The following is a 23,814-nucleotide window of genomic DNA, read 5'->3' as shown; positions in this document are numbered from 1 at the left end:
TGACGGCGAGGCGGCGGTTGTGGGGAGCTCCATCACATGAAAGATGCGAATTGGCAGCTGTGTTGTCATCTGCGAGACTGGGCTGGCTGGGTTAGTGGGCTGTCTGCTAGCAGTCTCTGTTGGGAAAGCGGTCCATCAGCCGCGCGGCGCCAGGGAGGAATGCGCCAACGCGAGTGGACAGCGGGTGACAACAGCGACAGTCAGCACGTAGTGGATGGCAGTGACAGACAGCAGACAGATCCCACCGGATTTCACAAGGCGCACGAGCCACAGGGCCAAACAACACAGCCTGTCACCTCCTGTGGCTGAGCCTGATGCCGCAGAGGTTCTCTTGCGATTGCTTCTCTTGGCGGGGCACTCGGGCGTGTCTTCCGGGTACCGAACGGCAGCTTACCTAAGGCACTTGCAGCCATGTACTCGGCCTCTAAGGTAAGGAACCTCAGGATGTCTCCCGTCCGGGACCGAAGTCAAGAATCAGAAGCCGTCGACCATCTTTCTTCCACAAGTCTGAAGAGGAGGCTGACGAGAGACACACCGCGATCAAGCTCGCCATCATCAAACGCGCCCACCCCAGGGACGTTCCAGACGTGATCCCAGACGTCGGTGACCTTATCTCCCGACACTCAACCATGGTAGCCTCCATTCGAGAGCCTCTATGCGGCGGACATTGCCAGATTCCTGCAGGCATGGCCTGGCCTGACGCCTTGAGAAAAGAGCAATGTGGACGTCGCAGTGTCATTCTTAAGTAATCTCAACCACAAACAAGACACACGCGCGACACGGCACAGGCCAAGCCAGGGCGGAATCAGCCTTCAGCCCTTCACGAGATGAAAAAGTCAATTGGACCCGTCAGGCCAGCCGCCAGCCGTGCCAGCCTGGTGCCCGTCGGCTCGGACATGCTGTGGTGGACTTGTGGTGACGCCAGGCTCTATCAATCTGCTGCTCGCGACCTCACGATGATGCACATGTAGTCCACCTGCGAGAGAAAGCCAGGTTGCGACGTTGCGATATGGTGGACTTCTGACATAATCGACGTCTCCAGTCTCCAGGCCAAAATTGGGGCATCCCAAGTGGGTGCTGTTCGCAGCTCAACGTCGGTCTGCAGCATCGCCAGATCGTCGACATCGCATTTGATGCTCACACTTGTTGGGTGTCGCCAGCCTAGTGTACTGCTGAAGCACTACTACTAAAACTGCCAAAAATAACAATCAATCGGAGAATCAACAGGCAAGCCACAAACCACCAGATCGTGGGGCACCGCTGACCGTTTCCCAATCCGGACGCCACCATCTTCATTTTGTCCCGTCAGTGCCCGTCAAACGTACGAATAGCGAGTTGGCACATCTGCCTCAGCCTCCTCGCCTCCCGCTACCATCCGGATGCTCTAGCGGGCCACGAAGCCTGCATCGGCATCGACGAGTGCGAAAAAAGGGTCGAGGCCCCGGCACTCGGCTGCCCGACCGCCCCAGCACCCGTCATTCGAGAGTCTCGAGGATGAGGGCCGCATCTCGTATCACCTGGTCCCTGCAGCGGGTCGAGGATTGGCTGGCAGGGACTGGGGACATGCTGGAGAGACAGCTGCACTGGGCCGCTCCCCCAAACCGGACGCTGGGCAGAAAAAAAGTCAAAATACGAGTCGATCAGTCACTCGATTGTGGACAGCGACTACGGAGTATTCACCGCGAATAGGACGAGCCCCATCTGTCGGTCTGATCAGTGATAGGTGATGGCTCGCTGTTTCAAACCTACGCAAACAGAACGTCAAACGGGTCAGACGGGCTAAGAAACCATACGGGCGGCTTCAGGTGCGCAACGCTCCAAACGGCGACCATCACAGCCACCTCCCGTACCAGCTAGGACAAAAGACCATCAAATCAGACGGATGCGTGAGCCCACACGTTGTACAGTTGCACCTCGCCGTTTGACGTGTTCCACACCAGATTCAGGCGCGACGAAGCTCAGGGGAGATGGCTCTCTTATGCAAAGAGGTTCTATCGACAGACGGACCACAGACAGACGCAGAGGGAGTGATAATGAGGCTCTATTGACGGGAGAGGCAAGCCAAAAGCAAAAATAGTCTTATCAGCTCCCTTGGGATACGACACCATGCCTGCAAAGCTGACCAGACCGGCAGTGGGTTCGTAATCGACCTGCATGCAGTGCCAGCGCGGTGGATGTCGCAAAGATGCTGCAGCACACCGCACCGAGTTTCCAAGACCCCCCCGGGCACTCGCTAGGGCGGCTGGGTGCAGGCCCCGACAGTCAGCTCCCCCTTCCCCTCCCACGAGCCAACGATGCGAGGATGGAGGCAATTGGACGAGAAACCCCCATGGTCTGACTGATCACCAAGAGTCTTGCATGTGTGGATGGCGCGAAAGTCACCGAGTGCGGCACCATCGCGGGGCATCTGAAGTTGGCAGACACCAGACGACTCGTATCGCGGCGTAGCGTAGCCCACGTACGTCTCTCTGCACTTCTGTACGCGGTATGTGCAAAGTGTGGGACAATGAATCAGACTGACGATGGGTTCGGAGACGATACGAGACGCCGCTGGTCTGATGCTATTGGTGATGTCACAATCCACTCGACGGCAGCACCGGGCGACTCCTGAGAAAAAAAGATGAGCCAAGTGGCTTTGGGGCCAGTGGGTATCAGGGAACGGAAAGACATTGCCTAGCGCAGAGGCCACGCCCGGAGGAATTAATGGGCTTTTGACATTCCCGGCCCAAATTGGGACAGAATCAGCAAAATATTATTCAATATCGACTGGAGCCGAGGATGGACGCTGCGCCTGACGATCCCTGTGCGAGCTGCTGCAGACTCCAGTCTCCAGAGGCTGTCCCGGCACGCCGCAGACGCGATGGACACCAGTGACGAGCGATAGCGATGCAAGATGGGGACGGACTGATGAAATGGGAAGCTCGGTTTGGTTCACGGCGGAGAGGGTTACACTGAGCCTGTCGACCGGGGCTCGGTTCGTCACTCTATCCATACTGACAGAGAGCTACGCAGCTAGAACGGATCCATGGAAGCAATGGGACGGATAGCTCGAGTTGGGCCGACAGGACAGGGGTACGTCGTCGGGGCGGCGAAACAGGGAATCTTTATATGCACAAAGATGTGTTGCCCCCAGCCGACTGGGCGACGCCGATGTGCATTCTGCCTGGGACGATCTTCAACAGGTTTAAACGCCAATCCCCTTTGCTCGCTCGCTTTGCCAGTTCTCATCTGATCATCCTTCGGTCGCTGTTCTGCTACGACGCTCGCTCGCCTTTGCTGTTGTCCATCGCCACCTACAACACGGTAGATTCTCGTCATCCCGACTGTTCAGAGTTTGTTCACATTCCAAGCCAAGTCTCAGGCTTGTGAAATTGGCGGGACTGCGCAACAATCTACACACATACCTATCGCCCAGTGTCAGCTTCCATCCATTGGACGGGTACGCAGTAGTTCCCCGGTTCCGTCCATTCTCAAACGATAAACATTCAGCAGCAAGGTTTTTTCTTTGCTTTTGATACCGAACCCCGGGGACCGCAAAAGAAGCGCGCGGCGTGCCTCAAGCCGACCCTCACATCCCAAAAGCTGTTAGCTCGACGGGTCTCACTACGCAGAAAACTCCATCCTTGGCCTCACCCCCAACCACCCACCAGACAAGAGGGTTTCGGCCGGCCAGGTACCACCGCTCATCCAACCTTTTAGATCGCCTCTCGCCCCTCTTCCTCACATCAGAAACGGAGGCCGCTTGCGACCTATACAATACCTGCAAGCCTTCTCTTTGAACTTGTTGGGCCATTGGATCTTTTCCCCCCTCTCTTACATCTTTCGCCGCCTTTTGCTGCAGCCGGGACGCTAGACAGACCCTCACTCGCTGTGTGTAACTTCACACTTGGTCCCCTGCACACCTACTTCCGCGTCCATCCAACTGTCGTTTCCGTCCTGCCGTCTTGGGTGTTTGTAACCTTCCTGGCCTCTTGGTCCTGTCTATAAACAACCCGGGAGCACCTCACACATCTCGCCACCATGACTTTCGACACAAAGTACGACCACCACCTTGAAGAGGGATTGCTGCCTGTTGTCAACCAGAAGGGGATCACGACGACATCACCATCATCCAGGACGCCAAACAAAATGACTGCTGCACGCCGTCTTCTGCTCACCGTCTTGGTGTGCGGCTTGATGACCCTCAGTCTCGCCTCGGCCATTGGTCACCGGGCACGACCTTGCACGAGAGATCATCAGGAACAGGTCCTGGTGGCAGAGGGCGAGGTCAAGGACGCCGCCAAAGTGGATCTCATTCACAGGCTCCTCCACGCCTACTTCCCCGACCGCTACCAGGATGGCGTCTATGCCTCGGACAAGGAAGCCATTGCTGCCTTCCAGGCGGATGACGCCGAGCTGGCTTCTGCTCTCGGTCAGCTAGAGAAGCGTCAGGACAATGGCACCTCGAGCGCTGCTCCCGCTGCCACTCCCACGCCCTCCGCCTCGGAAGCTTCCACGCCGTCTGCCTCGTCCGCGCCGCCGGCCAGTAACACCCCGACCCCGACTCCGACCCCAGCGCCGTCTACTCCGGCCACCTCCTCCGCTGCTCCCCCGCCGTCCTCCTCCGCAGAGGTCCAGCAGTCCTCTAGCACGCCGCAACAGACTTCGGCAGCGCAGACCACGCCCCAGCAGTCATCGCAACAACCCGCCGCCTCGAGCACCCCCGCGACGCAGCAGACTTCAGCAGCAGCCCCTTCTTCTGGTACGTCTCAATCGGAGTCGCAGCAAGCATCTCCCTCTTCTACTCCTGTTGGGCCGTCCACCGTCTCTACTGAGTCTCCTCCGACGACCAGTGGGTCTCCTTCCTCTTCTTCTCCCCCTCCCCCTTCTTCTGCCCCCTCGTCCGCTCCCACCACGGCCTCCCCGGGGTCTTCGAGTGCGTCCGCGCCGGGTACGTCTGCTTCCCCTTCTTCTGAGACTACTACGGTCGTGACCTCGTCCCCCACGGTGTCCTCCGCTTCGTCGACTGTGTCTGTATCTGGTATGTTGGTTTTGTAGCGCTCGATTCATGTTAGCCTGGAGTTGAGGGTTTGGCAGATGATCTTTTTGGCCTCGTGACTCGTCATTTCATCCTTCCGATTGCATCAAGTTGCTAACAAAACATCAGGCACTACCCGCCAAGGCACCACCACCACGCGCAGTACGCCCCGGACCACCTCGTACAGCGAGGTCAAGTCCACCTTTACGTCGACCGCCTCCAACGGCGACGTTGTCCTCGTGACCGCCACGTCCTTTGTCGCCGTCGACCCCGAACCCGCCGCCACCTCGGCCGGTTCCAGCGGCAGCGGTGGCAGTGGCGGTCTGCAAAACGTCGCCGTCCCCATCGGCAGCGTCTCCGTCCTGCCCATTGGTCTCGCCGCGTTTGTAGCCGGCGCCATGCTGTTGCTGTAGACTAGGACAGCATCCAGCACCACTCGAACGTGTACAACGTTCATCGTCCACGTTGATGAACTTTCTGTTTAAATATTTAATCCATTCCTTTTTTTTGGGCAGCGGGTTTTGGTTGGTCGGGCGGCACACACATACACATCAGCATCACAACTTACTTACGACATCTAACGGTCTATTCACTCCTTGCATACAAAACTGGTGGGCACAGCACAACAATCGACACAACGATACATAGACTACGCGCGGCCTTGGCGCCGACATTTGATTTTTGGATAGGAGGGGATAATAGAATGGGAGACACACTGAGAAACATCTTGGTCTAGGGGTGGCAGAGGAGGAGGAGGAGCTAGGGGGAAGAATTCGGAAGCGGAAGAAAACAGGCCATCATCACGATGGGGAAACCTGAAATGTTAGTACAGTTCCTTGGCAGAACCAAAGGAACTCGAGAAACAAACAACACTGAAGAATTTTGTGCAAAAAAGAATGAAAACAAATCATTTGACACACACACACACACACACACACACACACACACTTGGGTTGAGACATGATCCCCGCATTCCTTGACACGTTCGAGAGCTAGATTGTTTTCGCCTACCGTGTTTGATTGCGGGACTGCCCGCATTCCAACGTAGTCTTGGGTAGGTGTCGGGCGTCAGGTGTTCAGATGGGCCATCTACCTTGTTTTGCTTGATGTCTTGCTTGTTTTCGCGGTGTCATCTCTCTGCTTCAAGGGAGGGGGGCTCCGTGGCAGAATGGCAGCACTAGCACCAGCACCAGCAACGCGAAGGTGATGAATATGTTTTCGATTTCCCAGACTTTGGAAAGGGTATACAATAACGCCGAAATCAAAACTCCATTTCCTCTTTCCATCCAATCCATCCAAGAAGCGAAATGATCCCAACCGACAAAACAACCCCCTCTTCTTCCGCTTTGCTCGAGGGCCTCCTTGACGAGCCCTCTTGACGAGCCCTCTTGGCGAGCCGTCTCCACGGAGCAAGTCTTAACCAGGCCCAATCTTGGGCATATCGTGATGCTCACTCAGCTTGGACAAGTACGTATTCAGCTCCTCGACACGTTCCTTGTGCGTCTTGAGGAGCTCGGGGCGGGAGCTTGACGATTCTGCGAGTTCGAGGAGCTGTATTTGGTACAAGATGTCAGAGTAGCGATCGAAAGATGGCAACGAGGCGAATCCTGCCCTGCAAGAAACGGGGAGGAAGAAAAAAAGACATACCCTCTTGCGCTTCCTCTCCTCATACCGCCTCTCCGCCTCCGTCTTTTGCACGACCCGGCCGCTGCCCTCGTCGTCATCGTCGTTGTCCCGGTCCTCGTCAGGGTCCTCGCTCTTCTTTTTCGACTTGGATTTCAAGTCGCCGGCGGATTCTTCACGGTGCTTCACCAGCGCAGTGCTGCTGCCGCCTTGGTCGCCCGTCTCGAGGTTCTTTTCGAGGTCGGTCTTGTCGCGTCTCTTCTTCTTTTTCGGTTTGGTCACTTTGGCGCCCTTGAGCTTGAGGCCGCCGCCTACTGCGGAGGCGTAGTCGTCGAGCGGCATCGTGGGCGGTGGTGGGTGGTGTTGCCGTCGGACGTGGTGGTGATGGATTCCCGCGTATTGCAGGTGGGACGGCGACGCGGATCCGAGCTTCCTTTTTCCTTGTGCTTCCGTCTGTCGGAGGCTTTCAGCTCTTCAAGGCCTCTTTGCCCCACTATCCCTTAAGCTTCCCTTCCCCCCTGGCGCTGCGGTCAGTGGGCTTTGGTGGCTTTTTCTTCGTCCTGGAGCGGCTCAAAGGATTTCGGCTTTGCTTGTTCACGCTTGCTAAGGGGAGGCCCCCTGTCCCAAAGTCTTTGCGCCCCACACTCTTAAACCGGTGGCAGGCGCCAAGATGTGATTCGCTCTGCCCGTGCCGCGGATCTCGATGGGGGGCCAATCAAGGGTTGATCCGCGTACTTTTTGCTCGTGGGCCCGTGCGGGTGCGAAACAGCTGCTGTGGTGCTGCACTGCTGGCTGTGGGAAGTCAACAATCTGGAGGCCCAGCCAAATTGCAGTAAAACTGCCCCCTTTGAATCAAAAGATACATCTGCAGATACCGTACTATCAAAGGCAAAAGTGACTTGGCTGATGCTTGACTTGACTCGATAGTTCGTCACTGGAACCCTTGAGTCTGCCGTCCACAACCCAGTCCTGCCAGTCCAGACACCCAGGGGCCATTGTTGCATCTGGATGCCACCTTGTTCTCGGCGCAACTCAATCTTTCTTTCTTCCCTCCTTTGTTCATCCGCCTCAACCTTAATCCGCACAACTCCCTTCGCCAGTGACCACACTTTCTACCGATACATACGACCCCGGCCACCACATCTCCTCATCCAGCCCCCATTTGTTCCGTTGGCCAAACGTATTCGGACATCAACCACAGTCAAGCATACAGCTACTAGTTGGATGTTTCCTTTCCTCTCCGCTTCTTCCCCCCTGGCTCATTAGTCTGTTTCGGTTTCCGCGTGTAGGGAAGTGGGTATAGAGAGCCCTGGAGAGAGCGCGCATCAGACGGGCCCGGCGCAACTTTGTCACGACTCCTTTAAACGAAACGTATATGCCAACGACGTCACGAAATTCGAAAAAGACACCACTACTCTAATACCCACAATCGAGGGCACTCGATCACGTACACTCCGTTGCTTTTTCCACATTGGCCGCTGCAACATGCGATAGCCCCAGTGCCGAACCCCCGAACGCTCGAACGAAATCCAGGTCGAAAGTGTTCCCTCGACACCCCGATTCAAAGACCACCATGCCACCATACGCTAATGTCCAATCCCACCGCGACTCCCTCGAGCTCGCCTCTCTCGCCTCGTCCTCCCGCGCCGACTCTGTCGTCTCAGACCTGCCCTCCTCGCGTCCCTCCATATCCTCCTCCCGCAAGCTCTCCTTTGACGCCGAAGACCCCCTAGACGCCGCGAACCCGGCCGCCGCTGCCTCCTCAGGGAGACCGAACCGCCATGACCGCTCCTACTCCGTCTCCTCGGGCTTCGACTTCGCCGCAAACCTCTTCCCCTTGAGCTCCACAGCCGGCGCCGGCGGCGCAGGCGGCTACGCACCCATTGGCGCGCCCACCTCGACCGCGATACAAAACGGCGGACTCGGCGGCGGCAGCTTGGAGAAGCACAAGACGCTCACGTACCTCAACGGCCTGAGTCTCATCGTGGGCCTCATCATAGGGAGCGGCATCTTTTCGAGCCCGAGCCAGGTGAGCTCAAAGGTCGGCTCGCCCGGCGCCGCGCTCGTCGTCTGGGTCATTGCCGGCGTGCTGGCCTGGACGGGCGCGGCTAGCTACGCGGAGCTCGGCGGCGCGATACCCTTGAATGGCGGCGCGCAGGTCTACCTCGCTAAGATCATGGGCGAGATGGCCGGCTTCCTCTTCACCTGGGTGGCCGTGCTGGTGCTGAAGCCGGGCAGCGCCGCCATCATCGCCATCATCATGGGCGAGTACCTCGTGCGCGCCGCCATTGGCGCCGAGGCCGAGAGCCTCAGCCCCTGGGTCAACAAGGCCGTCGCCATGGTCGCCCTCGTCTCCGTCACCCTGCTCAACTGCGTCTCCACCAAGCTCGGCACAAAAGTCAACGACTGGCTCATGTTTCTCAAGTTTATTGCGTTGCTGGGCGTTACTGTGACTGGCATCGTCGTCGCCATCACCGGCAAGACCGTCACGGGCAAGGCCAACATGGAGTGGAAATCGCACGAGTGGTTCGAGGGTACCTCCACCGACCTCTCCGCCTGGGCCGTCGCCCTATACGCGGGACTCTGGGCCTACGACGGCTGGGACAATGTAAGTTTTTTCGTCTCGAGATTCTGAGCGCCGCTGACCATCTAGACAAACTACGTCGTCGGCGAGTTCCGCAACCCGAGCCGCGACCTCCCGCGCGTCATCCACACGGCCATGCCCCTCGTTATCCTCTCCTACGTCCTCGCCAACATTGCCTACTTTCTCGTCCTCCCCCTCGCGGCCGTCAACGCCTCCAACACGATCGCCGTCCAGTTCGGCGCAAAAGTCTTTGGCCCCGTCGGCTCCCTCGTCCTCGCCCTCGTTGTCTCGGCATCCTGCTTCGGCGCCCTCAACTCGTCGACCTTTACCTCGTCGCGGCTGGTGTACGTTGCCGGCAAAGAGGGCTACATCCCGTCCGTCTTTGGCAGCATCGGCCTGTCGCGCAACGGCAACGGCGGCGGCGGCCACTCCGTCACCACGTCCCGCACCTCCCGCGGCCGTCTCGCAAATCTCCTGATCCGCGCCCTCGGCGACGACGACATGGGCCTCTTTTACACCCCCGTCTGGGCCCTCGTGCTCAACGGCCTGCTGACGGCGGCGTACATCATCGTGGGCGAATTCGGCACCCTGCTGACGTTTTACGGCGTCGCGGGGTACACGTTCTACTTTATCACGGTGCTGGGCCTCATTATTCTGCGCGTGCGCGAGCCGCAGCTCGACAGGCCGTACCGGACGTGGATCACAACGCCCATTATCTTTTGTTGTGTTTCGCTGTTTTTGCTGAGCCGCGCCGTGTTTGCGCAGCCGCTGCAGACGGTGACGGTGGTGCTGTTTGTGGTGGCGGGCGTGCCGGTGTACTTTTGGCGGATCCGCGGGCGGGATCAGCAGGTTGTCAAGAGGGAGACGAGGCATCGTGGGTATGAAGAGGGGGAGGAGAGGGCGTGGTGGCAGTTTTGGAAGAGGTCATGATTGCGCCCGAACCCGGAGGGTGAGGGTTTGCGAGGTACAGAAAGAGAAAGAAAAAGAGAGAGGAGTCGCGGCTTGGGAGATTCGCGCCCCTGCTGCTTCTGGGTACCTGTCTGAGAGGTCATGTTTATTAATTTTGCATATTGCCGTCGTACGGTGAGTGGCGGCGCGCTGGGGATGGTCCGGGTTCCCATTCCGAGGAGTTTCTTTTTTTTTTTTGGATTCAAAAAGTGAAAGAGACGTTTGGCGTCGGCTGGGGCTGCTCGCACCGGAGCGAGGTGGCAGTCTTTTTAAATTCGCAATTTTCAAGGCTTTCTGGCATGCAAAAAGATTTATCTAGAGCGTGGAGGATTCATGGCAGCGAGCGAGCGTCATACGAAATAGCGTTGCCGGCTCAAGCTCGCGGCGCCTTTTTGCGGCGCCTTCTGAAATAGAAACAAAACGGTACAAGCACTCCCAAAAGACAGCGTCTACGTGTGACTATGACGGCTCACGATCACGCTCACGTGGCGGAGTCGAGTAGTCTTGAGCAAAATCGCCCTCGCTAGAAGTCGCCGCGAGAAGAAGACGTGCTGCCCGGCCCGACGATTCGGGTGAAGATCAAGGTGCACATACCGTGCAAGCGTGGCAGCAGGAAGACCAAAGAGGCAGAATCGAGCTCCGTATTTTACTGCTTTGGCAGAGAGATAGCATGCTGAGAGCTGGACGGAAGCACGCCGCGAGCCTCGGGTCGACACCATTCTCCTTTCGCCTGACGACCACTACCAATGGGTCTTGGATTGCAACCTAAGGGTGTGGCCAGACTCTGCGCCAGACAGTCCCGACCGCCTGAAGCCGTCCAGGCAAACCACCTAATCAATTCCAAGGGAGACAGAGTTGCATCGCATCAGGTTATATTCCTATGTACGGTAACCTAGACTTCGTTGGAAGTCAAATGCTCATGCTAATGCTGAAAAACTACTAAAAACAAACGCTAGATTTCCTCACACACAACCTTCCATTGGGGTATGATTTCCACTCCAATCGACATCCAGAGAAACTCGCTCACTTCTTCTCGCGCTGGCCGTACGCCTTGGTAGCGTAGTCGCCCTTGTGCACGATGAGGTCCTCGGGCTTGTAGTCCTCGCGACCGCTCAGGTAGCTGTCGATGATGGCCTTTGTGCCGTCGGCGTAGCGCTTCTGCGCGTCGAGCGAGGTGCCGGACATGTGGGGCACCATGGCGTTGCCGCCGCCGAAGGGGTTCTTGGCGGTGCGGAGGGGGTGGTCGCCGGGCGCGGGCTGGGGGAACCAGACGTCGCCGCCGTAGCCGGCGAGGTGGCCCGACTTCAGGGCGTCGGCGACGTCCTCCTTGACGACGATGGCGCCGCGGGCGGTGTTGATGAGGTAGGAGCCCTTCTTCATCTTGGAGATGAGGTCCTTGTTGAAGAGGCCGCGGGTCTTCTCGTGCAGGGGCGCGTTGATGGTGACAACGTCGCACTGGGCGAGGAGCTCTTCGAGGTCCTCGACGCGGCGGCAGCCGATCTCGGCCTCCTTCTCGGCGGAGAGGGGCTGGTAGTCGTAGTAGAGGAGCTCCTTGCAGTCGAAGGCCTTGAGGCGGCGGAGGACGCGCTCGCCGATGCGGCCGATGGCGACGGTGCCGACGGTCTTGCCCTCGAGGTCGTACTCCTGCTTTGCGACGGCGGCGACGTCCCAGTCGCCGCGCTCGATCTGCTCGTGGGCGGGGACGAAGTTGCGGATGAGGACGAGGATGGTCATGACGACGTGCTCGGCGACGGAGACGACGTTGGAGCCGGTGACCTCGGCGACGGTGACGCCGCCGTTGGTCTTGTTGGCGGCGTTGAGGTCGACGTGGTCGGAGCCGATGCCGGCGGTGACGGCGAGCTTGAGGTTCTTTGCCTTTGCGAGGCGCTCGGCGGTGAGGTAGCCGGGGTGGAAGCTGCGGTTGTTAGTCCTTCGTCCGTAATGCGTGACTCGATGCACTTACGGAGTGGTGATGATGATCTCGGCGTCGACGAGCTCCTGGTCAAACTTTGAGTTCTCGCCCTCCTTGTCCGAGGTGGTGACCAGAGTGTGGCCCTGATCCTCGAGCCATTTGCGGATGCCGAGCTCGTTCTCGGTGGTTCCCAAAAGGCCGGGGACCTATTGTGGTATCGTCAAGTCAGCGATCGTGGTCTTGCAGGATCGATGCCATGTCTTCAGGGATTGATGCCATGCACCCCGCATTGGGAGTTTCGGAGCTTGCACATCGCCAAGAAGTTGGGGGAGGGGTGAGGATGGAGGGTGGATGACGGGAGGGGTCGAGAGGATGCCGATGTATCTGCGATCGACCTCCGAGCCCCGCACCTTCCCGTCATCCCCGCACTAAGCTCAGCTAAACGGCGGGGCAAAGCTCCACCGGGAAGCTATCATGGTGACGTTCCTGGCGGGCGGGTGCCCAGAGGATGCGGCGATGGCAGACAGTAGGCAATAGACAGATGACAGAAGACAGAAGACAGAAAGAACTCACGTCTTTGGCGTGCTGACCGCCGTCGTAGAGGACTGCAAGGACCTTGACCTGGTTTTGGCGAGTAGTTGTTAGTGTGCGGATCGAATTGAGTTGGCCAGGCAATTTGCGAGGGAGAGTCGAGGATGCTGGGGAGGCCCGGTTGAATGCGGGTCGAGCAGCGAGGAAAGATGCCTTTGAGGACGTGCAAAGTCCCCGAGAGGCCAGAGGGGCAACGGAGCGGATGTGACGAGAGAGCAATACCATTGTGACTGATTTAAGGGTTTGACTTGTTGTTGATTGAGAGACTGAAGCTCGGAGGGAGGGAGGTTGTTATATAGAAGTAAATCGAGATGGGAAATCCGGAAGTTCGGAGATCTGTAGAAGAGGTAGATGAAGATGTTTGTTGTGTGTGATGGAGTGGAAAGGTAGGTCGACGGAAAACCGGCCAGGGGAGGTTGTATTTATGTCTTGTAAGAGCGTCGGTGCATCGATACGATACATTGATACATCGCCGGCTGACCGGGACTTTCAGACTCGCAGCTAGGGTCAGGGCGGGGAACCAAAACCACAGCGAATGGAGTACATGGACGTCAGAAAGAGGCAAGAGAATCCGGCTGCCGCGAATCTGCCGTTGTCTGGCCGTGCTGAGTCCTGGGTCTGGGCTGGTTCGATGGAATCGATTCATCGAATGTGATGGCTGCCTCCATCTCCTCTTTTCGTGCCTCTTTCCCGCGGCCTTTTGCCTCACCTCTCCCACTTCCTCCACCTCTCCGAGATACCATGCCCCTCCTTTCCAGAGTATCTCCTTGGGGCCAGTCAGATATCGGACAGGTATCGGCAAGGTTCGAGACGGCAGCGAGGCTGGGCGACAAAGGTGCGCAAAGGGAGACTCGGGGAGCTCTGAAAGCTACCTCTGGCTCGGCATCTCCAAGTTGGTCTCAATGGTCTTTTTGCCTGGTACCTACACAGTAGATGTATGGGGAAAGCTGAAGACGTCCCATCATTGGCCGCGTGGTTCGTCTGCCCTCCACCCGAACGAGAGCTTCCCTTGCCCGCTTCAGTTGGCAGCACCGCCCATGGCACGATGAAACGCCGCGTCCAACCCGACCCCGGCAAATCTTCAACCCCAAGGCCGCAGACAGCACTCTTGTTGTGCAGCTAGACCAGGAGCTACCATCCATCTCGTCTTTTTGGCGACCAGGTGGCTGAGCCAATTCGCGTTGATCAAGAACCCCCATGCAATGCAGAGCGTGCAGTCGCGACAATCAGCAACAGCGCGCATCCTATCAAGCATCACGGTCCTGAGTGAGGGGTAACAAACCACCTTCCAAGACCGCCATCATACGCGCGCCGTTCCATCATTCAAAGCGAAAGCGGCTTGGGTTGTGTGTACTATGTGTTCTCATCACCTAATCACTTCTACGACGCTCTCCAATCGTTATCCGCCGTTGACAGGCGATCGTCTGTTTCGGTTACACACGACCGGGCCTGGTAGTAGACGGACCGTAGCAGATCCGCAGACATTGAGCCTTTGAAGCTGCGGAGAAACAATGGGCATGGGCGCTTCTGGTTAGCCATCTACAGCATGCACGAACCAATCCCTCATGCGCCGTTGGGTTGGAACGCGGAGATTTGTCGTCAAGCTTTCGAGAGACCCCTCCGGAGGTGGTTCGGCGTTCTGTCGGGGTTTTCCTTGCGTGCGCACTGCGTGAGGGGTGGTTGAACTTCGGCGTCAAAAAACCATCGCACGACATTCCCGTCTGCTTGCTCTGCTTGGTTCCGCAACCTTGAGGGGCCTGGCTAACCCAGCAACGTAAGCAGTGCAAGGCATCGGCATCCGTCCCGGCGCCCAGCTGATGGTCGCCCATTGATGAGTGCACCTCTCGGGATCGATTGCGGCATTGGGAGGCGGATACGGTACACTACGGCGAGCCGCTCGTTCTTGAGCTTACCTCCGAGCTGGCCTTACCCAGCCTGGCCACCATTTCTCGGCGTTTCGCTGTGCAGACGAAGGAAACATCGTGAGCCCCGTCGTGGAGTCTTCTATCGTCAGCTGTGGGAATCCGAGAATCGTCCACGGAGCCAGAACACGTCGACAAGTCTTCTCGACACGATTCGACAATCGTGACGGAATATCAGATCGCAGCGTGCCGCGGTTTCCGGCCAGGGATTCCGTCATCGATGCCGTATCGTGGCCCCGCGCGATCCTCTTCTTTCCTTGCCTTGTTGTCCGGCCCCGTCAGGGAGCTCACTCCGGTCCACTGTCGGGAGAGCGGCTGGTTGGCACAGGCGGGCGGGGGCCGAAGCACCTTTATAAGCCCGCTTTTGGGTAGAATTCTTCAGCAACGGGCGCTTGGTCTAGGGGTATGATTTTCGCTTCGCACTTCCGTCAGGAACGCGCCTTTGTGAAAGGTCGTGGGTTCAATTCCCACAGTGTCCATTTTTGCCTCCTGGAGGCTTCCACGAGATGCGTTTTGATATTTTGCATCGTTAGTCGCTGTTTTGTTGTAGAACAAGATTCAGGAGCAGAGTTTAGTGTTGAAGATGCCAGCCAGGGTGTTGCAAAGTCTACCCCAAAGTTGGGCCATCTGAAGTTCGGCGCAACTAACTTTATGCCAACGGATCTGCCTACCCTCCCATTCCTACGCTTTCTCTCGCAACTGCACTTAAAGCCAAACTCAATTGAATGAGACTTTGAAACCGCCTTGGAAAGATGCCCCATTATGATGGAGTTCAAGGCCGATCCTTACTTGTCGCCGCTCCTGCACGCTGAAGCCTAACTCTACTGACGTTGACTCCTGGTGACGCTTTGTGCCGCCATTTCTGCACTGTCAACAGTCTGCGCCTCTGTTCTTAACACTGGCGTAGTCTACACTGTCGTATTCTGCGAGGCATCAACTTATCAGGTGCAGAGAGTCTTGACTGCATGGATGGGGGGTTGGACTAGCCCCGGCCGGCGTTGCGAGAGTCGACGATGGCGTACTAGATCAGTAACGATTCTTGGCGTCTCCGGGGAGAAGATGGACGCTCAACTCTTTTTTTCCCTTTGGAATTCGCAGGTCCGAAATGATACTCTTCTGCCCTCTGTCCTGTGTAGAGGCGTGTGGACGCGTTGGTTCACAGTGAGTATCTTTATCTGGGCCAGTCTTTTTTGGGGAGGTCGTGGTAAACCACCAACTGAGCCTTTTGCGCAAAAGGACAGGCAGCGGGCTGGTCACTGACAAGGCGGTGGGCGAGACGGAGCATGGCTTGGTATTGGTCTAGCTGAACTCGGAGACTCGGCGGAGAGTATACCTGAATCAGCACTCGGTCCTTCAAATCCATGGCTAGGTTTTGGATCGACGAGTCGTGACGCTTAACCTGGGGAATAGTCTTCCATGGCGAGCTGCGGAGACTTCGATCCGTATCTCGGCCGACTTGATGTCGGAAGACAGAGATGCCCCGCGGTCTTTCTCATCTGACTGTCGGCACCCCTTGCCGTACTCATGACAAGTTTGGCAAGTCCGTTCCCTCTGTCTGTTTCTATGGATGCTGTGTTCTACCCGGGGCTTCCTGGCGGCATTAAATCTTGCGTCAAAGCAAGGCGTGACGTGATTCTGTAGCGCGAAATCACGTCTTCCCGTATCAGTTGTTGAATGGGGCCATGCTGTTGGAATCGATGGTCTCATGGTGCTGGCTTTGGGCTTGCTCCTGGAGAGACAAAAAGAAGAGCGCGGCAGTGATCGCTTTGGCGACTGTCTTCAGCATCTGAACGTTTTAAAGGTATCGTAGTTCCTGTGGATGCATATCTCCCTCGGAGAGAACAACCTCGGAGGGAACAAAGGGACTGGTGTGCTCTTGAACGCCGTGCAAGAATGAGGAGCCGCCCATGGTGTTTCGATCATCCGCATGACGGTCTTTTATTTCTGCAAGCTATCTGCCTTGTAGGAATGATTTGACTCGTCTTAGATGTATATCCCTTGTCTTTCCAAAGGTCGTTCTTCGCTTTGAAATTGTGGCAGATAGGAGTAGCTAGCCTACAGTCATTATGGGGGACGAGAGGATATATAAGCCACGAAGTACTCCTTGGTCAATAGATCCGCGGATGGTCGTGCCTGGCAAGGAGCCTCGCGAGCGCCAGATACATTCAAATGATACTCCCGTCGTCTCTGCCACAATGACAAGACGACCTCGGTAGATGGTCCCAAAACGTGACCGACAGCTAAGAGGAGGACTCCAGAATCCCACCGATGTACGGCTACCACAACGACAGCAAAGGCGCCAGCCAGTTCAGACTTAGGAATTCCTTATTCATCACACGTGACCAAAAACAAAAGAGTTCACCCCCCCGGTGGCGAATGGGGGCTACATCTCTGGTGCTCAAGCTGGGATTCGAACCTAGGCCCTAGTGTAGGCTAAGCCAGTTGATCAAGCTCGCCCGTAACCATCCCGCCAAACGGCAGTTTGACCTGACCTCACAGGCCTGTGAGGCGCCTGCTGCCGTTGGTGACGGAATTGAACTTGAGAGGGGGTATATAGGCTTCCTCCCGTGTATACCAGGTGAATACACACATGGTGATTCACTGACACCGGGAGCTGAGGTGGGCCCTCTTCCTGGTTCGGATGAACTAACAGTGGTATTGATATCGACATTTATATCGCCAGTGCCTGGCGTAGTTCAAGGCGAGAAGCTCAAGTTCATCGCGATCATCTCTGGTTCTTGTGTGTCCTGCTTATTAACTGTAGGGAGGTCTGCCTCCGACTTCCAGAACCAGCTTCCTCGCATCAATTTAGGATGCGGTGCCACCTGAGCCGGAGATAAGTGGATAGCTCGTCACGTCCACGATGCTTTGCAGGATCAGATGCTGTCACCTCATGCACGAAGACGCATCTGAAATCAGAGTCATCGCTCCATCAGGGTCCTGTCTCGAGGTCCCGGAACCTAATCTGCGCCACCCGAGACGCCCACTCCCTGGTGAACTTTGGGATCCTAACATGGTGACTGATGCCTTGCATTACACGGCTTCTACACCAAAGGCCGGATGACGGAGGCACGATCGATGTGCTCGATGAGCTGCAGACGGCTTCCTTAGCCAGTCGTGGCGTCTTAATGCTGTCATACACTTTCCAACCGGCATCAGGGTGCCCTTCACAGACCCTGCCGAGTCGAGGACATGTTATAAGTGCATCATTTTCGCAAGATGACAAGACGAAGAAGCAAACAACATCCATCACCCGCTCGCTCCATCAACCCTCACACTTACACTAAGCCCACCATGGTGTCCAGCAAGGCTCCCATCGCCGCAGCCGTAGCTCTGCTGGCACAGATCTGCCAGGCCAGGGACCACCTAGTCTTCCGCAATGTCTCGGACAGCCCGCCTCGGACGGTCACCGGCGAGCAGGGGTGCTACACGGACTTTGGCCGGGACTACCGTGGCAGCGTCCCGACTTTCTCCCGGCTGTACTCGTACACGTTCCCCGTCACCGCGTACAGCTACTTCATCCCTTCCACCAGCACCATCACCGTGACGCCCACCGTCTCCGGAGGTGGAGGAGGCGGCGGTGGAGGAGGAGGAGGGTCAGTGACGGGTCCCATCACTTCAACATCGACCGTCACCACAACCACGCACGTCACCTCATTCGGCACCGCGACAACCATCACAGCCGGGCCTCGCTTCACACCCCTCGCCTCCGCCCTCAACCACAGGCGACCAGCAGGCGGCAGACCCCAGCTCCAAGACTCGAGCTACAGAGCCAACGGCGACAGCCTCGTCCTCGGCGTCGACAAGGCCGGCGTCGCTAAAGCCGACCCGCCCCTCTTCCCACAAGCCGTCGTCTGCGAGATGGTCATCCGCGTCTTCACGACCAGCACGTCAACCATCACGGCATCCTACGCAGCGACGACAACAATCACCCTCCCGGCGCCCAACGCCACCACCACCGCCACAGCACCAGTCCAAAACGCAACGACGGCAACGACAACGACGACGGTCACGTCCACCATCACCGACGAGGTGGCCAACCCCACGCAGACCGTCTACCAGGCCTGCCAGGCCAACAACCTGGTCTCGGGCTACGGCACGCCGCAGACGTACTTTGTCGAGGCGATCCACAGCTGGCACGTCGTGCGGGAGCAGCGCATCGCCGAGACGGCGGAGAGCTGCTGTATTGCATGCCAGGGGGAGGCGGATTGCGGCGGGAGCCTGTATCACATGTTTTCGGGCATCTGCTACACGTTCAGGACCGGGGGCGAAGGTCACGGGCACGGAAGGAACCCCGGGGGCCACGGGGGACAGTGTAGGGCGCCGGGCGAGTTGCGGTCCACCGCGAATGTTGCTGAAGGGGCGGTTTTCGTCGCGAGTAATGGGCAGTGCGGTGGGTGGTGGGTTTCGGATGAGGCGCCAATCTAAGTTGCAGATGCAATGCGTATGAAGTAGTCAATCTCAAGAACGTTGCGCTCTGCATTTGTTGATCCGGGAGATAAAAGAATAATGGCCCCACTCCCGCCGGGTCCATCCGAACAGTGTCTGTCGGAGGAAGTTGAATTGTCCCGGGCCGGGCCGTCGTGGGTCTCCGGCGGAAGGTCGGGTGGAGTGTGGAGGACGTGAGGAAGCAGCGATCGGATGACGCTTGCTGCACGCACTGTCCAGAGGCAAACAGTCCCAACAGGATCGTTCGGGCTCGTCACGCATTACCAACGTCACCCAACATCACTTTGACATCGCAGGTCCCGCGGCAGCCATTCCGAACATCTTTTCGATATCTATCGGTGCAGCTTGAGGTCATCGGGGGAATGATACAGCCATCGTCACCGAGTCCGCAGTGGCCCGATGGCCAAGGAGAGTACGGACTTGCGATTCGCCAGCAACGTAGAGACCCGTCAAGGAAACACCCATCCATCTTCGGCTGCGTCGATTGACGAATCTCTACTGGCCATCTCATCGTCAGTCACAACTACTCGAAAAGTGCTGGCCCACGAGGTATCCCTCGGGTAAGCCCAGCAGCTTCATCAATTTCGCCAAGTCGATCTCGGCGAGACATCGTGGGAGACCTCACAGCTGGCAGCATGATGGTATGTCAATGCCATCAGTCGATGTCAAAGATATGCCGCCCTGTCGTGATACCTGTTGACGGACCGCAGCCCGCTGTCCGCGCAGACCCTCCGAATCCTGCGACCGTCAGCTGGTCGGCTCAGTTTCCACCACATCAGGACACCGTAGTCAAATGCGCTGCGCAACGTTGCGTGTGCGAAGAAGAGCACTGCCATGCCATTCGCCACCAATGTTCAAAACTCATGGCGAACGCATCAACTTAAGTAGAGCAGACGTGAGCTCGATGCCAGGGGTCGACCAACAGGCAGCCGTTTAGGAGAATTTCGTGCGGCTAAAATGACAGCAGGATGGATTTCGCCTTACCCGCCACCCCGTTCAACCTCATTCTTGGGACTAGAGACCGGTTTGCCGGGGCGCAATCGTGCAATCGTGCGGGTAGCTCGACGCTTGACATGGCGTCTTACCTCTCCCGCTCTCCACTGCCAGGGCGATCAACCAGCCTGCGCTTCCTTCGAGCTGTCCAGCCCCTGCGCCTACATTGTCCCATCGCCAACCCGTTGCGAGACTTGTTCCACAATGCGGCCACCTGAATGGACGGGTGCCATAGGTGCGTCCCGCCGAGTGGCTTGCGGCTGGAGTCTTGGGTCTACTTTCCCAAGAACACTTTGCGCTGGTGCCCGAAATAAGCGCCAAAAGTCAGCCCTGCTGCACCGCGCCAAACGATGGACGAATAACCATCACCCCCAACGGCAACGTCTTCGAACGCGAGCGAGCCTGCGTCTCTGAATCGATAGCGAGCAGTTGTCAGACCTTAGCAATGTCTCGTGTCGCCAAATGGGCAGCGAGAGATGGAACAGCCCCCCCAATGCCCCTGGATTTGTGCAGTGATCCTTGTTCTTTGGCGGCTTTCTATAATTGCACTTTCAGCTTAGCCCATCGCCACGCGCTGGGCTGCGGGTCCAGACGTTGCATCGCCCGGTACATAGATTGCTCTTGGCGATCCTTCTGAGCAGTTATTGTCCTTTTCCGCGCAGAATGTCCCCACGGTGTGCGGCATCCGGGCCCGCTGCGACCACTGGCACCCCTGCGATGTCATTTCTCCCAGGCCCAGGGCAACCATGCGCTCGCAGACCGTCGATTGAACAAAAACATTCCCCGTCCTCTTTTGCTGCTTGCAGCGGTACCCGGCGTCATCTGCCCGCCGTGCTCACCCACACCCCCCTTCTTTCGGCCTTGTTTCGACGACGACGACGACGATTATCCTCTGGCGACGAGAGGAACAACCTTCGTCGCACGATCGCTTCCACGATGGCGGAACTGGACTCCAATGCGTGGTATCGCCTATCGGAAACGCGCGTCGACAACAGCACCGGACCATTCGCTCTCAACCTCCAGCTTCGAGATGTCGGCCTCCGAGTGCATCCCGTAACCGACGGCACCGCGGCGTGGCAGTTTCAACCATTTGGCGACGTCAAAGGCCGCTACCTCATGCGCCTCGACCAGGCGGGAGTCAAGCAGCAGCTGGGAGTCTGCTACGATGCGAAGGAACCGGCGACCGGGAACACCGTGGCCTGTCTGCAGGAGTCGTCAGTGGACGAGTCTCAGATTTGGGAGGTTTCGGCATGGGACGGGAAGACGGGGGAATACAAATTTGTCAACGTGGCCAACGGGACCGCCTACGTGCTCGACGTGCATCCGAAATCGAATCTATTCATGAACAGCAACATCGAGGGCTCGGCGAGCGCGACAGACACACAACCGGCTCAGCACTGGGTCATGACGAGCGTCAGCGCCGTCAACGACGGAGCATACTCGACAATCTATTCAGGGAATGTGGCTGTCAGCACGAACTCGGCGACACTATCCTTGACCACGACGACTACAACGACTACGAAATCTACAACCACATCAGGGCCCACAGCCACGGCTGCATCACAAACGGCCTCGACAGCAACCAGCACAGCTGTGACGATACCAACGACGACGGGAATATCACCAGGGGCCGGAGCGGGAATTGGCGTCGGCGTCGCCATCGGTGTTGTCGGCTTGATCGGAGCCATTGCGTTCTTCTGGTGGCGGCGCAAGCAACCGAAGACTGCGCAATATAGCGAGGTCGAGCCAAAGCACGGCGGGAGTCTTGAGAGAGGATCATCATCCATCGCGGGGTCTCCGGCCGTCGGAGGGTACGCGGCGCCGTACGGGGCGCATCCAGGAACAGGGAGCTACCCGTCATATAATCAAGGGTCATACAATCAAGGATCACCGGCGACGATGAGCTATCCCGTGGCCCTCGATAGGGGGTCTCCCAATACCATGACCTACCCGATCCCCATGCACACGTCGTCGCCGTCGTCTGAGCCTAACCTATCCTCCTGGCACTACCCACAAACCGTGTCAACAAGCGCACTTGCCGTGCCTGCTGCCGTGCCCCGTCACCAGTTCGACCATCCCGCTATCCACAACGAGTTCGCGCCAGCTGCGTCGAACCCTTCCTTTGAGTCAACATCACGCTTCGGCTTTGCGTCAACTGCGGCGTCTTCCCAAGCCAACTCTACAACAAATCTAAACGACCCCGATCCGGTCCCTAGCGCACACGAGCTCGAGGTTGCCGTGCGAGACGTGCCGCGGCGACAGCACGAACTTGGCGAGTTTCACCACGGGCCCAATTTCGACCTTTCACAGCCGACGGCGACGACGACAGCGACGATAACGGCACCCTCGGCAGAGCTGAGCGCGTTCCAACACGGCCCGGATACCTTTACGCAGAGCCACGAGGCCAAGATGCTTGGGGTGCCCACCGCGGAGCTCGGCTCGCACCAGCACGGCCCCGACACCTTTGGCGACGGCCACGAAGACAAGATGCTCGGCGGCTTTCCGCCAGGGGCCGAGAAGTATCAGCCTGAGCGCGAGGACAAAGTGCTGGGTAACCTGCATGACCTGATGAGGCCGGTTGCGGGGCAGAGCGGTAGAGGTCGGCGGCCGGATGCCACAGAGGCCACGGAGTGGCAGTCGTACGAGATGCAGTCATTTACACCAAGGTGACGGCTGACAGTAGGAAGCGGCGATGAAGCATTGCCCGCAGCCACTCAACCGAATCAACACCGAGAGGGCCTCTAGGCGGAGCGGTCGACGTGGATGAACACAATGATACCCGAGTAACGAAAGGCCCGCCCTGCCTTTGCCTCACCCTTGCAGTTATCTTATGGCGGATCGCCAAACACATCTGCCGGTGCTATTTATCTGCACCTGGCCATTATATCCGGCCGGAAAGTCCTCGAGCTCGAGAGAGAGCTCCATGTGCAACGTCACCAACGGAAAAGCATAGATCCTGGATTTGGACCTCGGATGAAGCTCACGAAGCCTGGAGGATGTCGGAAAGGACCGCCCGATCCTCAGCCGCACTACGGAGCGCGGGAAGGACACCCAGGGTCCACCGAGATGATGCACAAAATCCAAAGAGGGCCCAAAGGCACAAACCAGGAGCTGGAACCCTGGAGATGGTTCGTCCGGGAGATCCTAGACCCCTGCGCCTAAACATTCCCCCCCTATCGGAAAGTGAATGTGAGTCCTGGGGAGAAGCACTTTGCCACCCTGGTGATGCCGGGACAGAGAGGCGTTGTTGAACGCCAAAATTCAATTGTACATAAAAAAGAATCAACAGACTTAGAGTAGACTTCTAATCCATGAATAACGACGGCCAGAGTGCCTAATCATTTACAGATTTGTGTACTGGCGTCGTAGGACTGCCAACCATGGGTTGCTTCTTTCTGCCGCAGACAATGTGGATGCTCAAAGAGAGTCAGTGCCAGTGTCCTCTCTTTCCAATCTGTCAGCTGCTGTGTGGAACGACTGCTCCGTCAGTCCCTCGAGTTCGACGATGATGGAGACGAACCCTACGCCGCAAGCTGCTTTTCCGAGGTGAGGTATGTAAGTCTCTCCGGCCTCGCCCCTTCAACCACCCCCCCCCCCCCAATCTTTTGGAAAAGATGACGGAACAGTTTTGTTGACTGGTGTTTGTTGGAATCTCCAGAGTTCAAGAGCCCTGAGTCGAGGTAGCTAGCACGGCTGGACTTTCGACCTCGTCGGGGAGAAGAAAGGGTCATGGCTCTTCGCAGGTCGAGAAATCCAAAACGACGGCGTCAACCCG

At 57.6% G+C, this 23,814-nt stretch overlaps 11 protein-coding genes across 11 annotated transcripts; 9 read left to right on the top strand and 2 right to left on the bottom strand.

Moving 5' to 3' along the window:
- Positions 1 to 411: 411 nt before the first annotated feature.
- Positions 412 to 749, top strand: CPAR01_08247 (uncharacterized protein; the record flags this gene model as incomplete). Its single annotated transcript, XM_060492515.1, has 2 exons — positions 412 to 429; positions 507 to 749. 2 exons carry the CDS (start codon positions 412 to 414, stop codon positions 747 to 749), a joined length of 261 nt encoding a protein of 86 aa, XP_060348885.1.
- A 78-nt stretch (positions 750 to 827) lies between these two features.
- On the top strand, positions 828 to 971 carry CPAR01_08246 (uncharacterized protein; the record flags this gene model as incomplete). Its single annotated transcript, XM_060492514.1, has 1 exon — positions 828 to 971. One exon carries the CDS (start codon positions 828 to 830, stop codon positions 969 to 971), a length of 144 nt encoding a protein of 47 aa, XP_060348884.1.
- Positions 972 to 4,020: 3,049 nt separating this feature from the next.
- CPAR01_08245 (uncharacterized protein) lies at positions 4,021 to 5,430 on the top strand (the record flags this gene model as incomplete). The annotated part of the gene is made up of 2 exons (XM_060492513.1): positions 4,021 to 5,020; positions 5,147 to 5,430. The coding sequence occupies 2 exons, from the start codon at positions 4,021 to 4,023 to the stop codon at positions 5,428 to 5,430; spliced, it is 1,284 nt and encodes a 427-aa protein (XP_060348883.1).
- A 1,003-nt stretch (positions 5,431 to 6,433) lies between these two features.
- CPAR01_08244 (uncharacterized protein) lies at positions 6,434 to 6,982 on the bottom strand (the record flags this gene model as incomplete). Its single annotated transcript, XM_060492512.1, has 2 exons — positions 6,434 to 6,568; positions 6,665 to 6,982. 2 exons carry the CDS (start codon positions 6,980 to 6,982, stop codon positions 6,434 to 6,436), a joined length of 453 nt encoding a protein of 150 aa, XP_060348882.1.
- Positions 6,983 to 8,213: 1,231 nt separating this feature from the next.
- Positions 8,214 to 10,154, top strand: CPAR01_08243 (amino acid permease; the record flags this gene model as incomplete). The annotated part of the gene is made up of 2 exons (XM_060492511.1): positions 8,214 to 9,248; positions 9,294 to 10,154. The coding sequence occupies 2 exons, from the start codon at positions 8,214 to 8,216 to the stop codon at positions 10,152 to 10,154; spliced, it is 1,896 nt and encodes a 631-aa protein (XP_060348881.1).
- Positions 10,155 to 11,195: 1,041 nt separating this feature from the next.
- CPAR01_08242 (D-isomer specific 2-hydroxyacid dehydrogenase) lies at positions 11,196 to 12,900 on the bottom strand (the record flags this gene model as incomplete). Its single annotated transcript, XM_060492510.1, has 3 exons — positions 11,196 to 12,087; positions 12,136 to 12,290; positions 12,658 to 12,900. The coding sequence occupies 3 exons, from the start codon at positions 12,898 to 12,900 to the stop codon at positions 11,196 to 11,198; spliced, it is 1,290 nt and encodes a 429-aa protein (XP_060348880.1).
- A 236-nt stretch (positions 12,901 to 13,136) lies between these two features.
- CPAR01_08241 (uncharacterized protein) lies at positions 13,137 to 13,724 on the top strand (the record flags this gene model as incomplete). The annotated part of the gene is made up of 1 exon (XM_060492509.1): positions 13,137 to 13,724. A coding segment is annotated over one exon (588 nt), but the record flags the coding sequence as incomplete, so codon positions are not given.
- A 4,167-nt stretch (positions 13,725 to 17,891) lies between these two features.
- CPAR01_08240 (uncharacterized protein) lies at positions 17,892 to 19,025 on the top strand (the record flags this gene model as incomplete). The annotated part of the gene is made up of 1 exon (XM_060492508.1): positions 17,892 to 19,025. The coding sequence occupies one exon, from the start codon at positions 17,892 to 17,894 to the stop codon at positions 19,023 to 19,025; it is 1,134 nt and encodes a 377-aa protein (XP_060348878.1).
- Positions 19,026 to 20,243: 1,218 nt separating this feature from the next.
- Positions 20,244 to 20,453, top strand: CPAR01_08239 (uncharacterized protein; the record flags this gene model as incomplete). Its single annotated transcript, XM_060492507.1, has 1 exon — positions 20,244 to 20,453. The coding sequence occupies one exon, from the start codon at positions 20,244 to 20,246 to the stop codon at positions 20,451 to 20,453; it is 210 nt and encodes a 69-aa protein (XP_060348877.1).
- A 522-nt stretch (positions 20,454 to 20,975) lies between these two features.
- Positions 20,976 to 22,709, top strand: CPAR01_08238 (uncharacterized protein; the record flags this gene model as incomplete). The annotated part of the gene is made up of 1 exon (XM_060492506.1): positions 20,976 to 22,709. One exon carries the CDS (start codon positions 20,976 to 20,978, stop codon positions 22,707 to 22,709), a length of 1,734 nt encoding a protein of 577 aa, XP_060348876.1.
- Positions 22,710 to 23,012: 303 nt separating this feature from the next.
- CPAR01_08237 (uncharacterized protein) lies at positions 23,013 to 23,201 on the top strand (the record flags this gene model as incomplete). Its single annotated transcript, XM_060492505.1, has 1 exon — positions 23,013 to 23,201. The coding sequence occupies one exon, from the start codon at positions 23,013 to 23,015 to the stop codon at positions 23,199 to 23,201; it is 189 nt and encodes a 62-aa protein (XP_060348875.1).
- Positions 23,202 to 23,814: the final 613 nt, after the last annotated feature.

This window comes from Colletotrichum paranaense (genome assembly GCF_030867605.1).
Source record: "Colletotrichum paranaense strain IMI 384185 chromosome Unknown Scaffold_6.1, whole genome shotgun sequence".
Lineage (NCBI taxonomy): Eukaryota > Fungi > Ascomycota > Sordariomycetes > Glomerellales > Glomerellaceae > Colletotrichum > Colletotrichum paranaense.
This window is presented reverse-complemented; position numbering and strand designations above follow the sequence as displayed.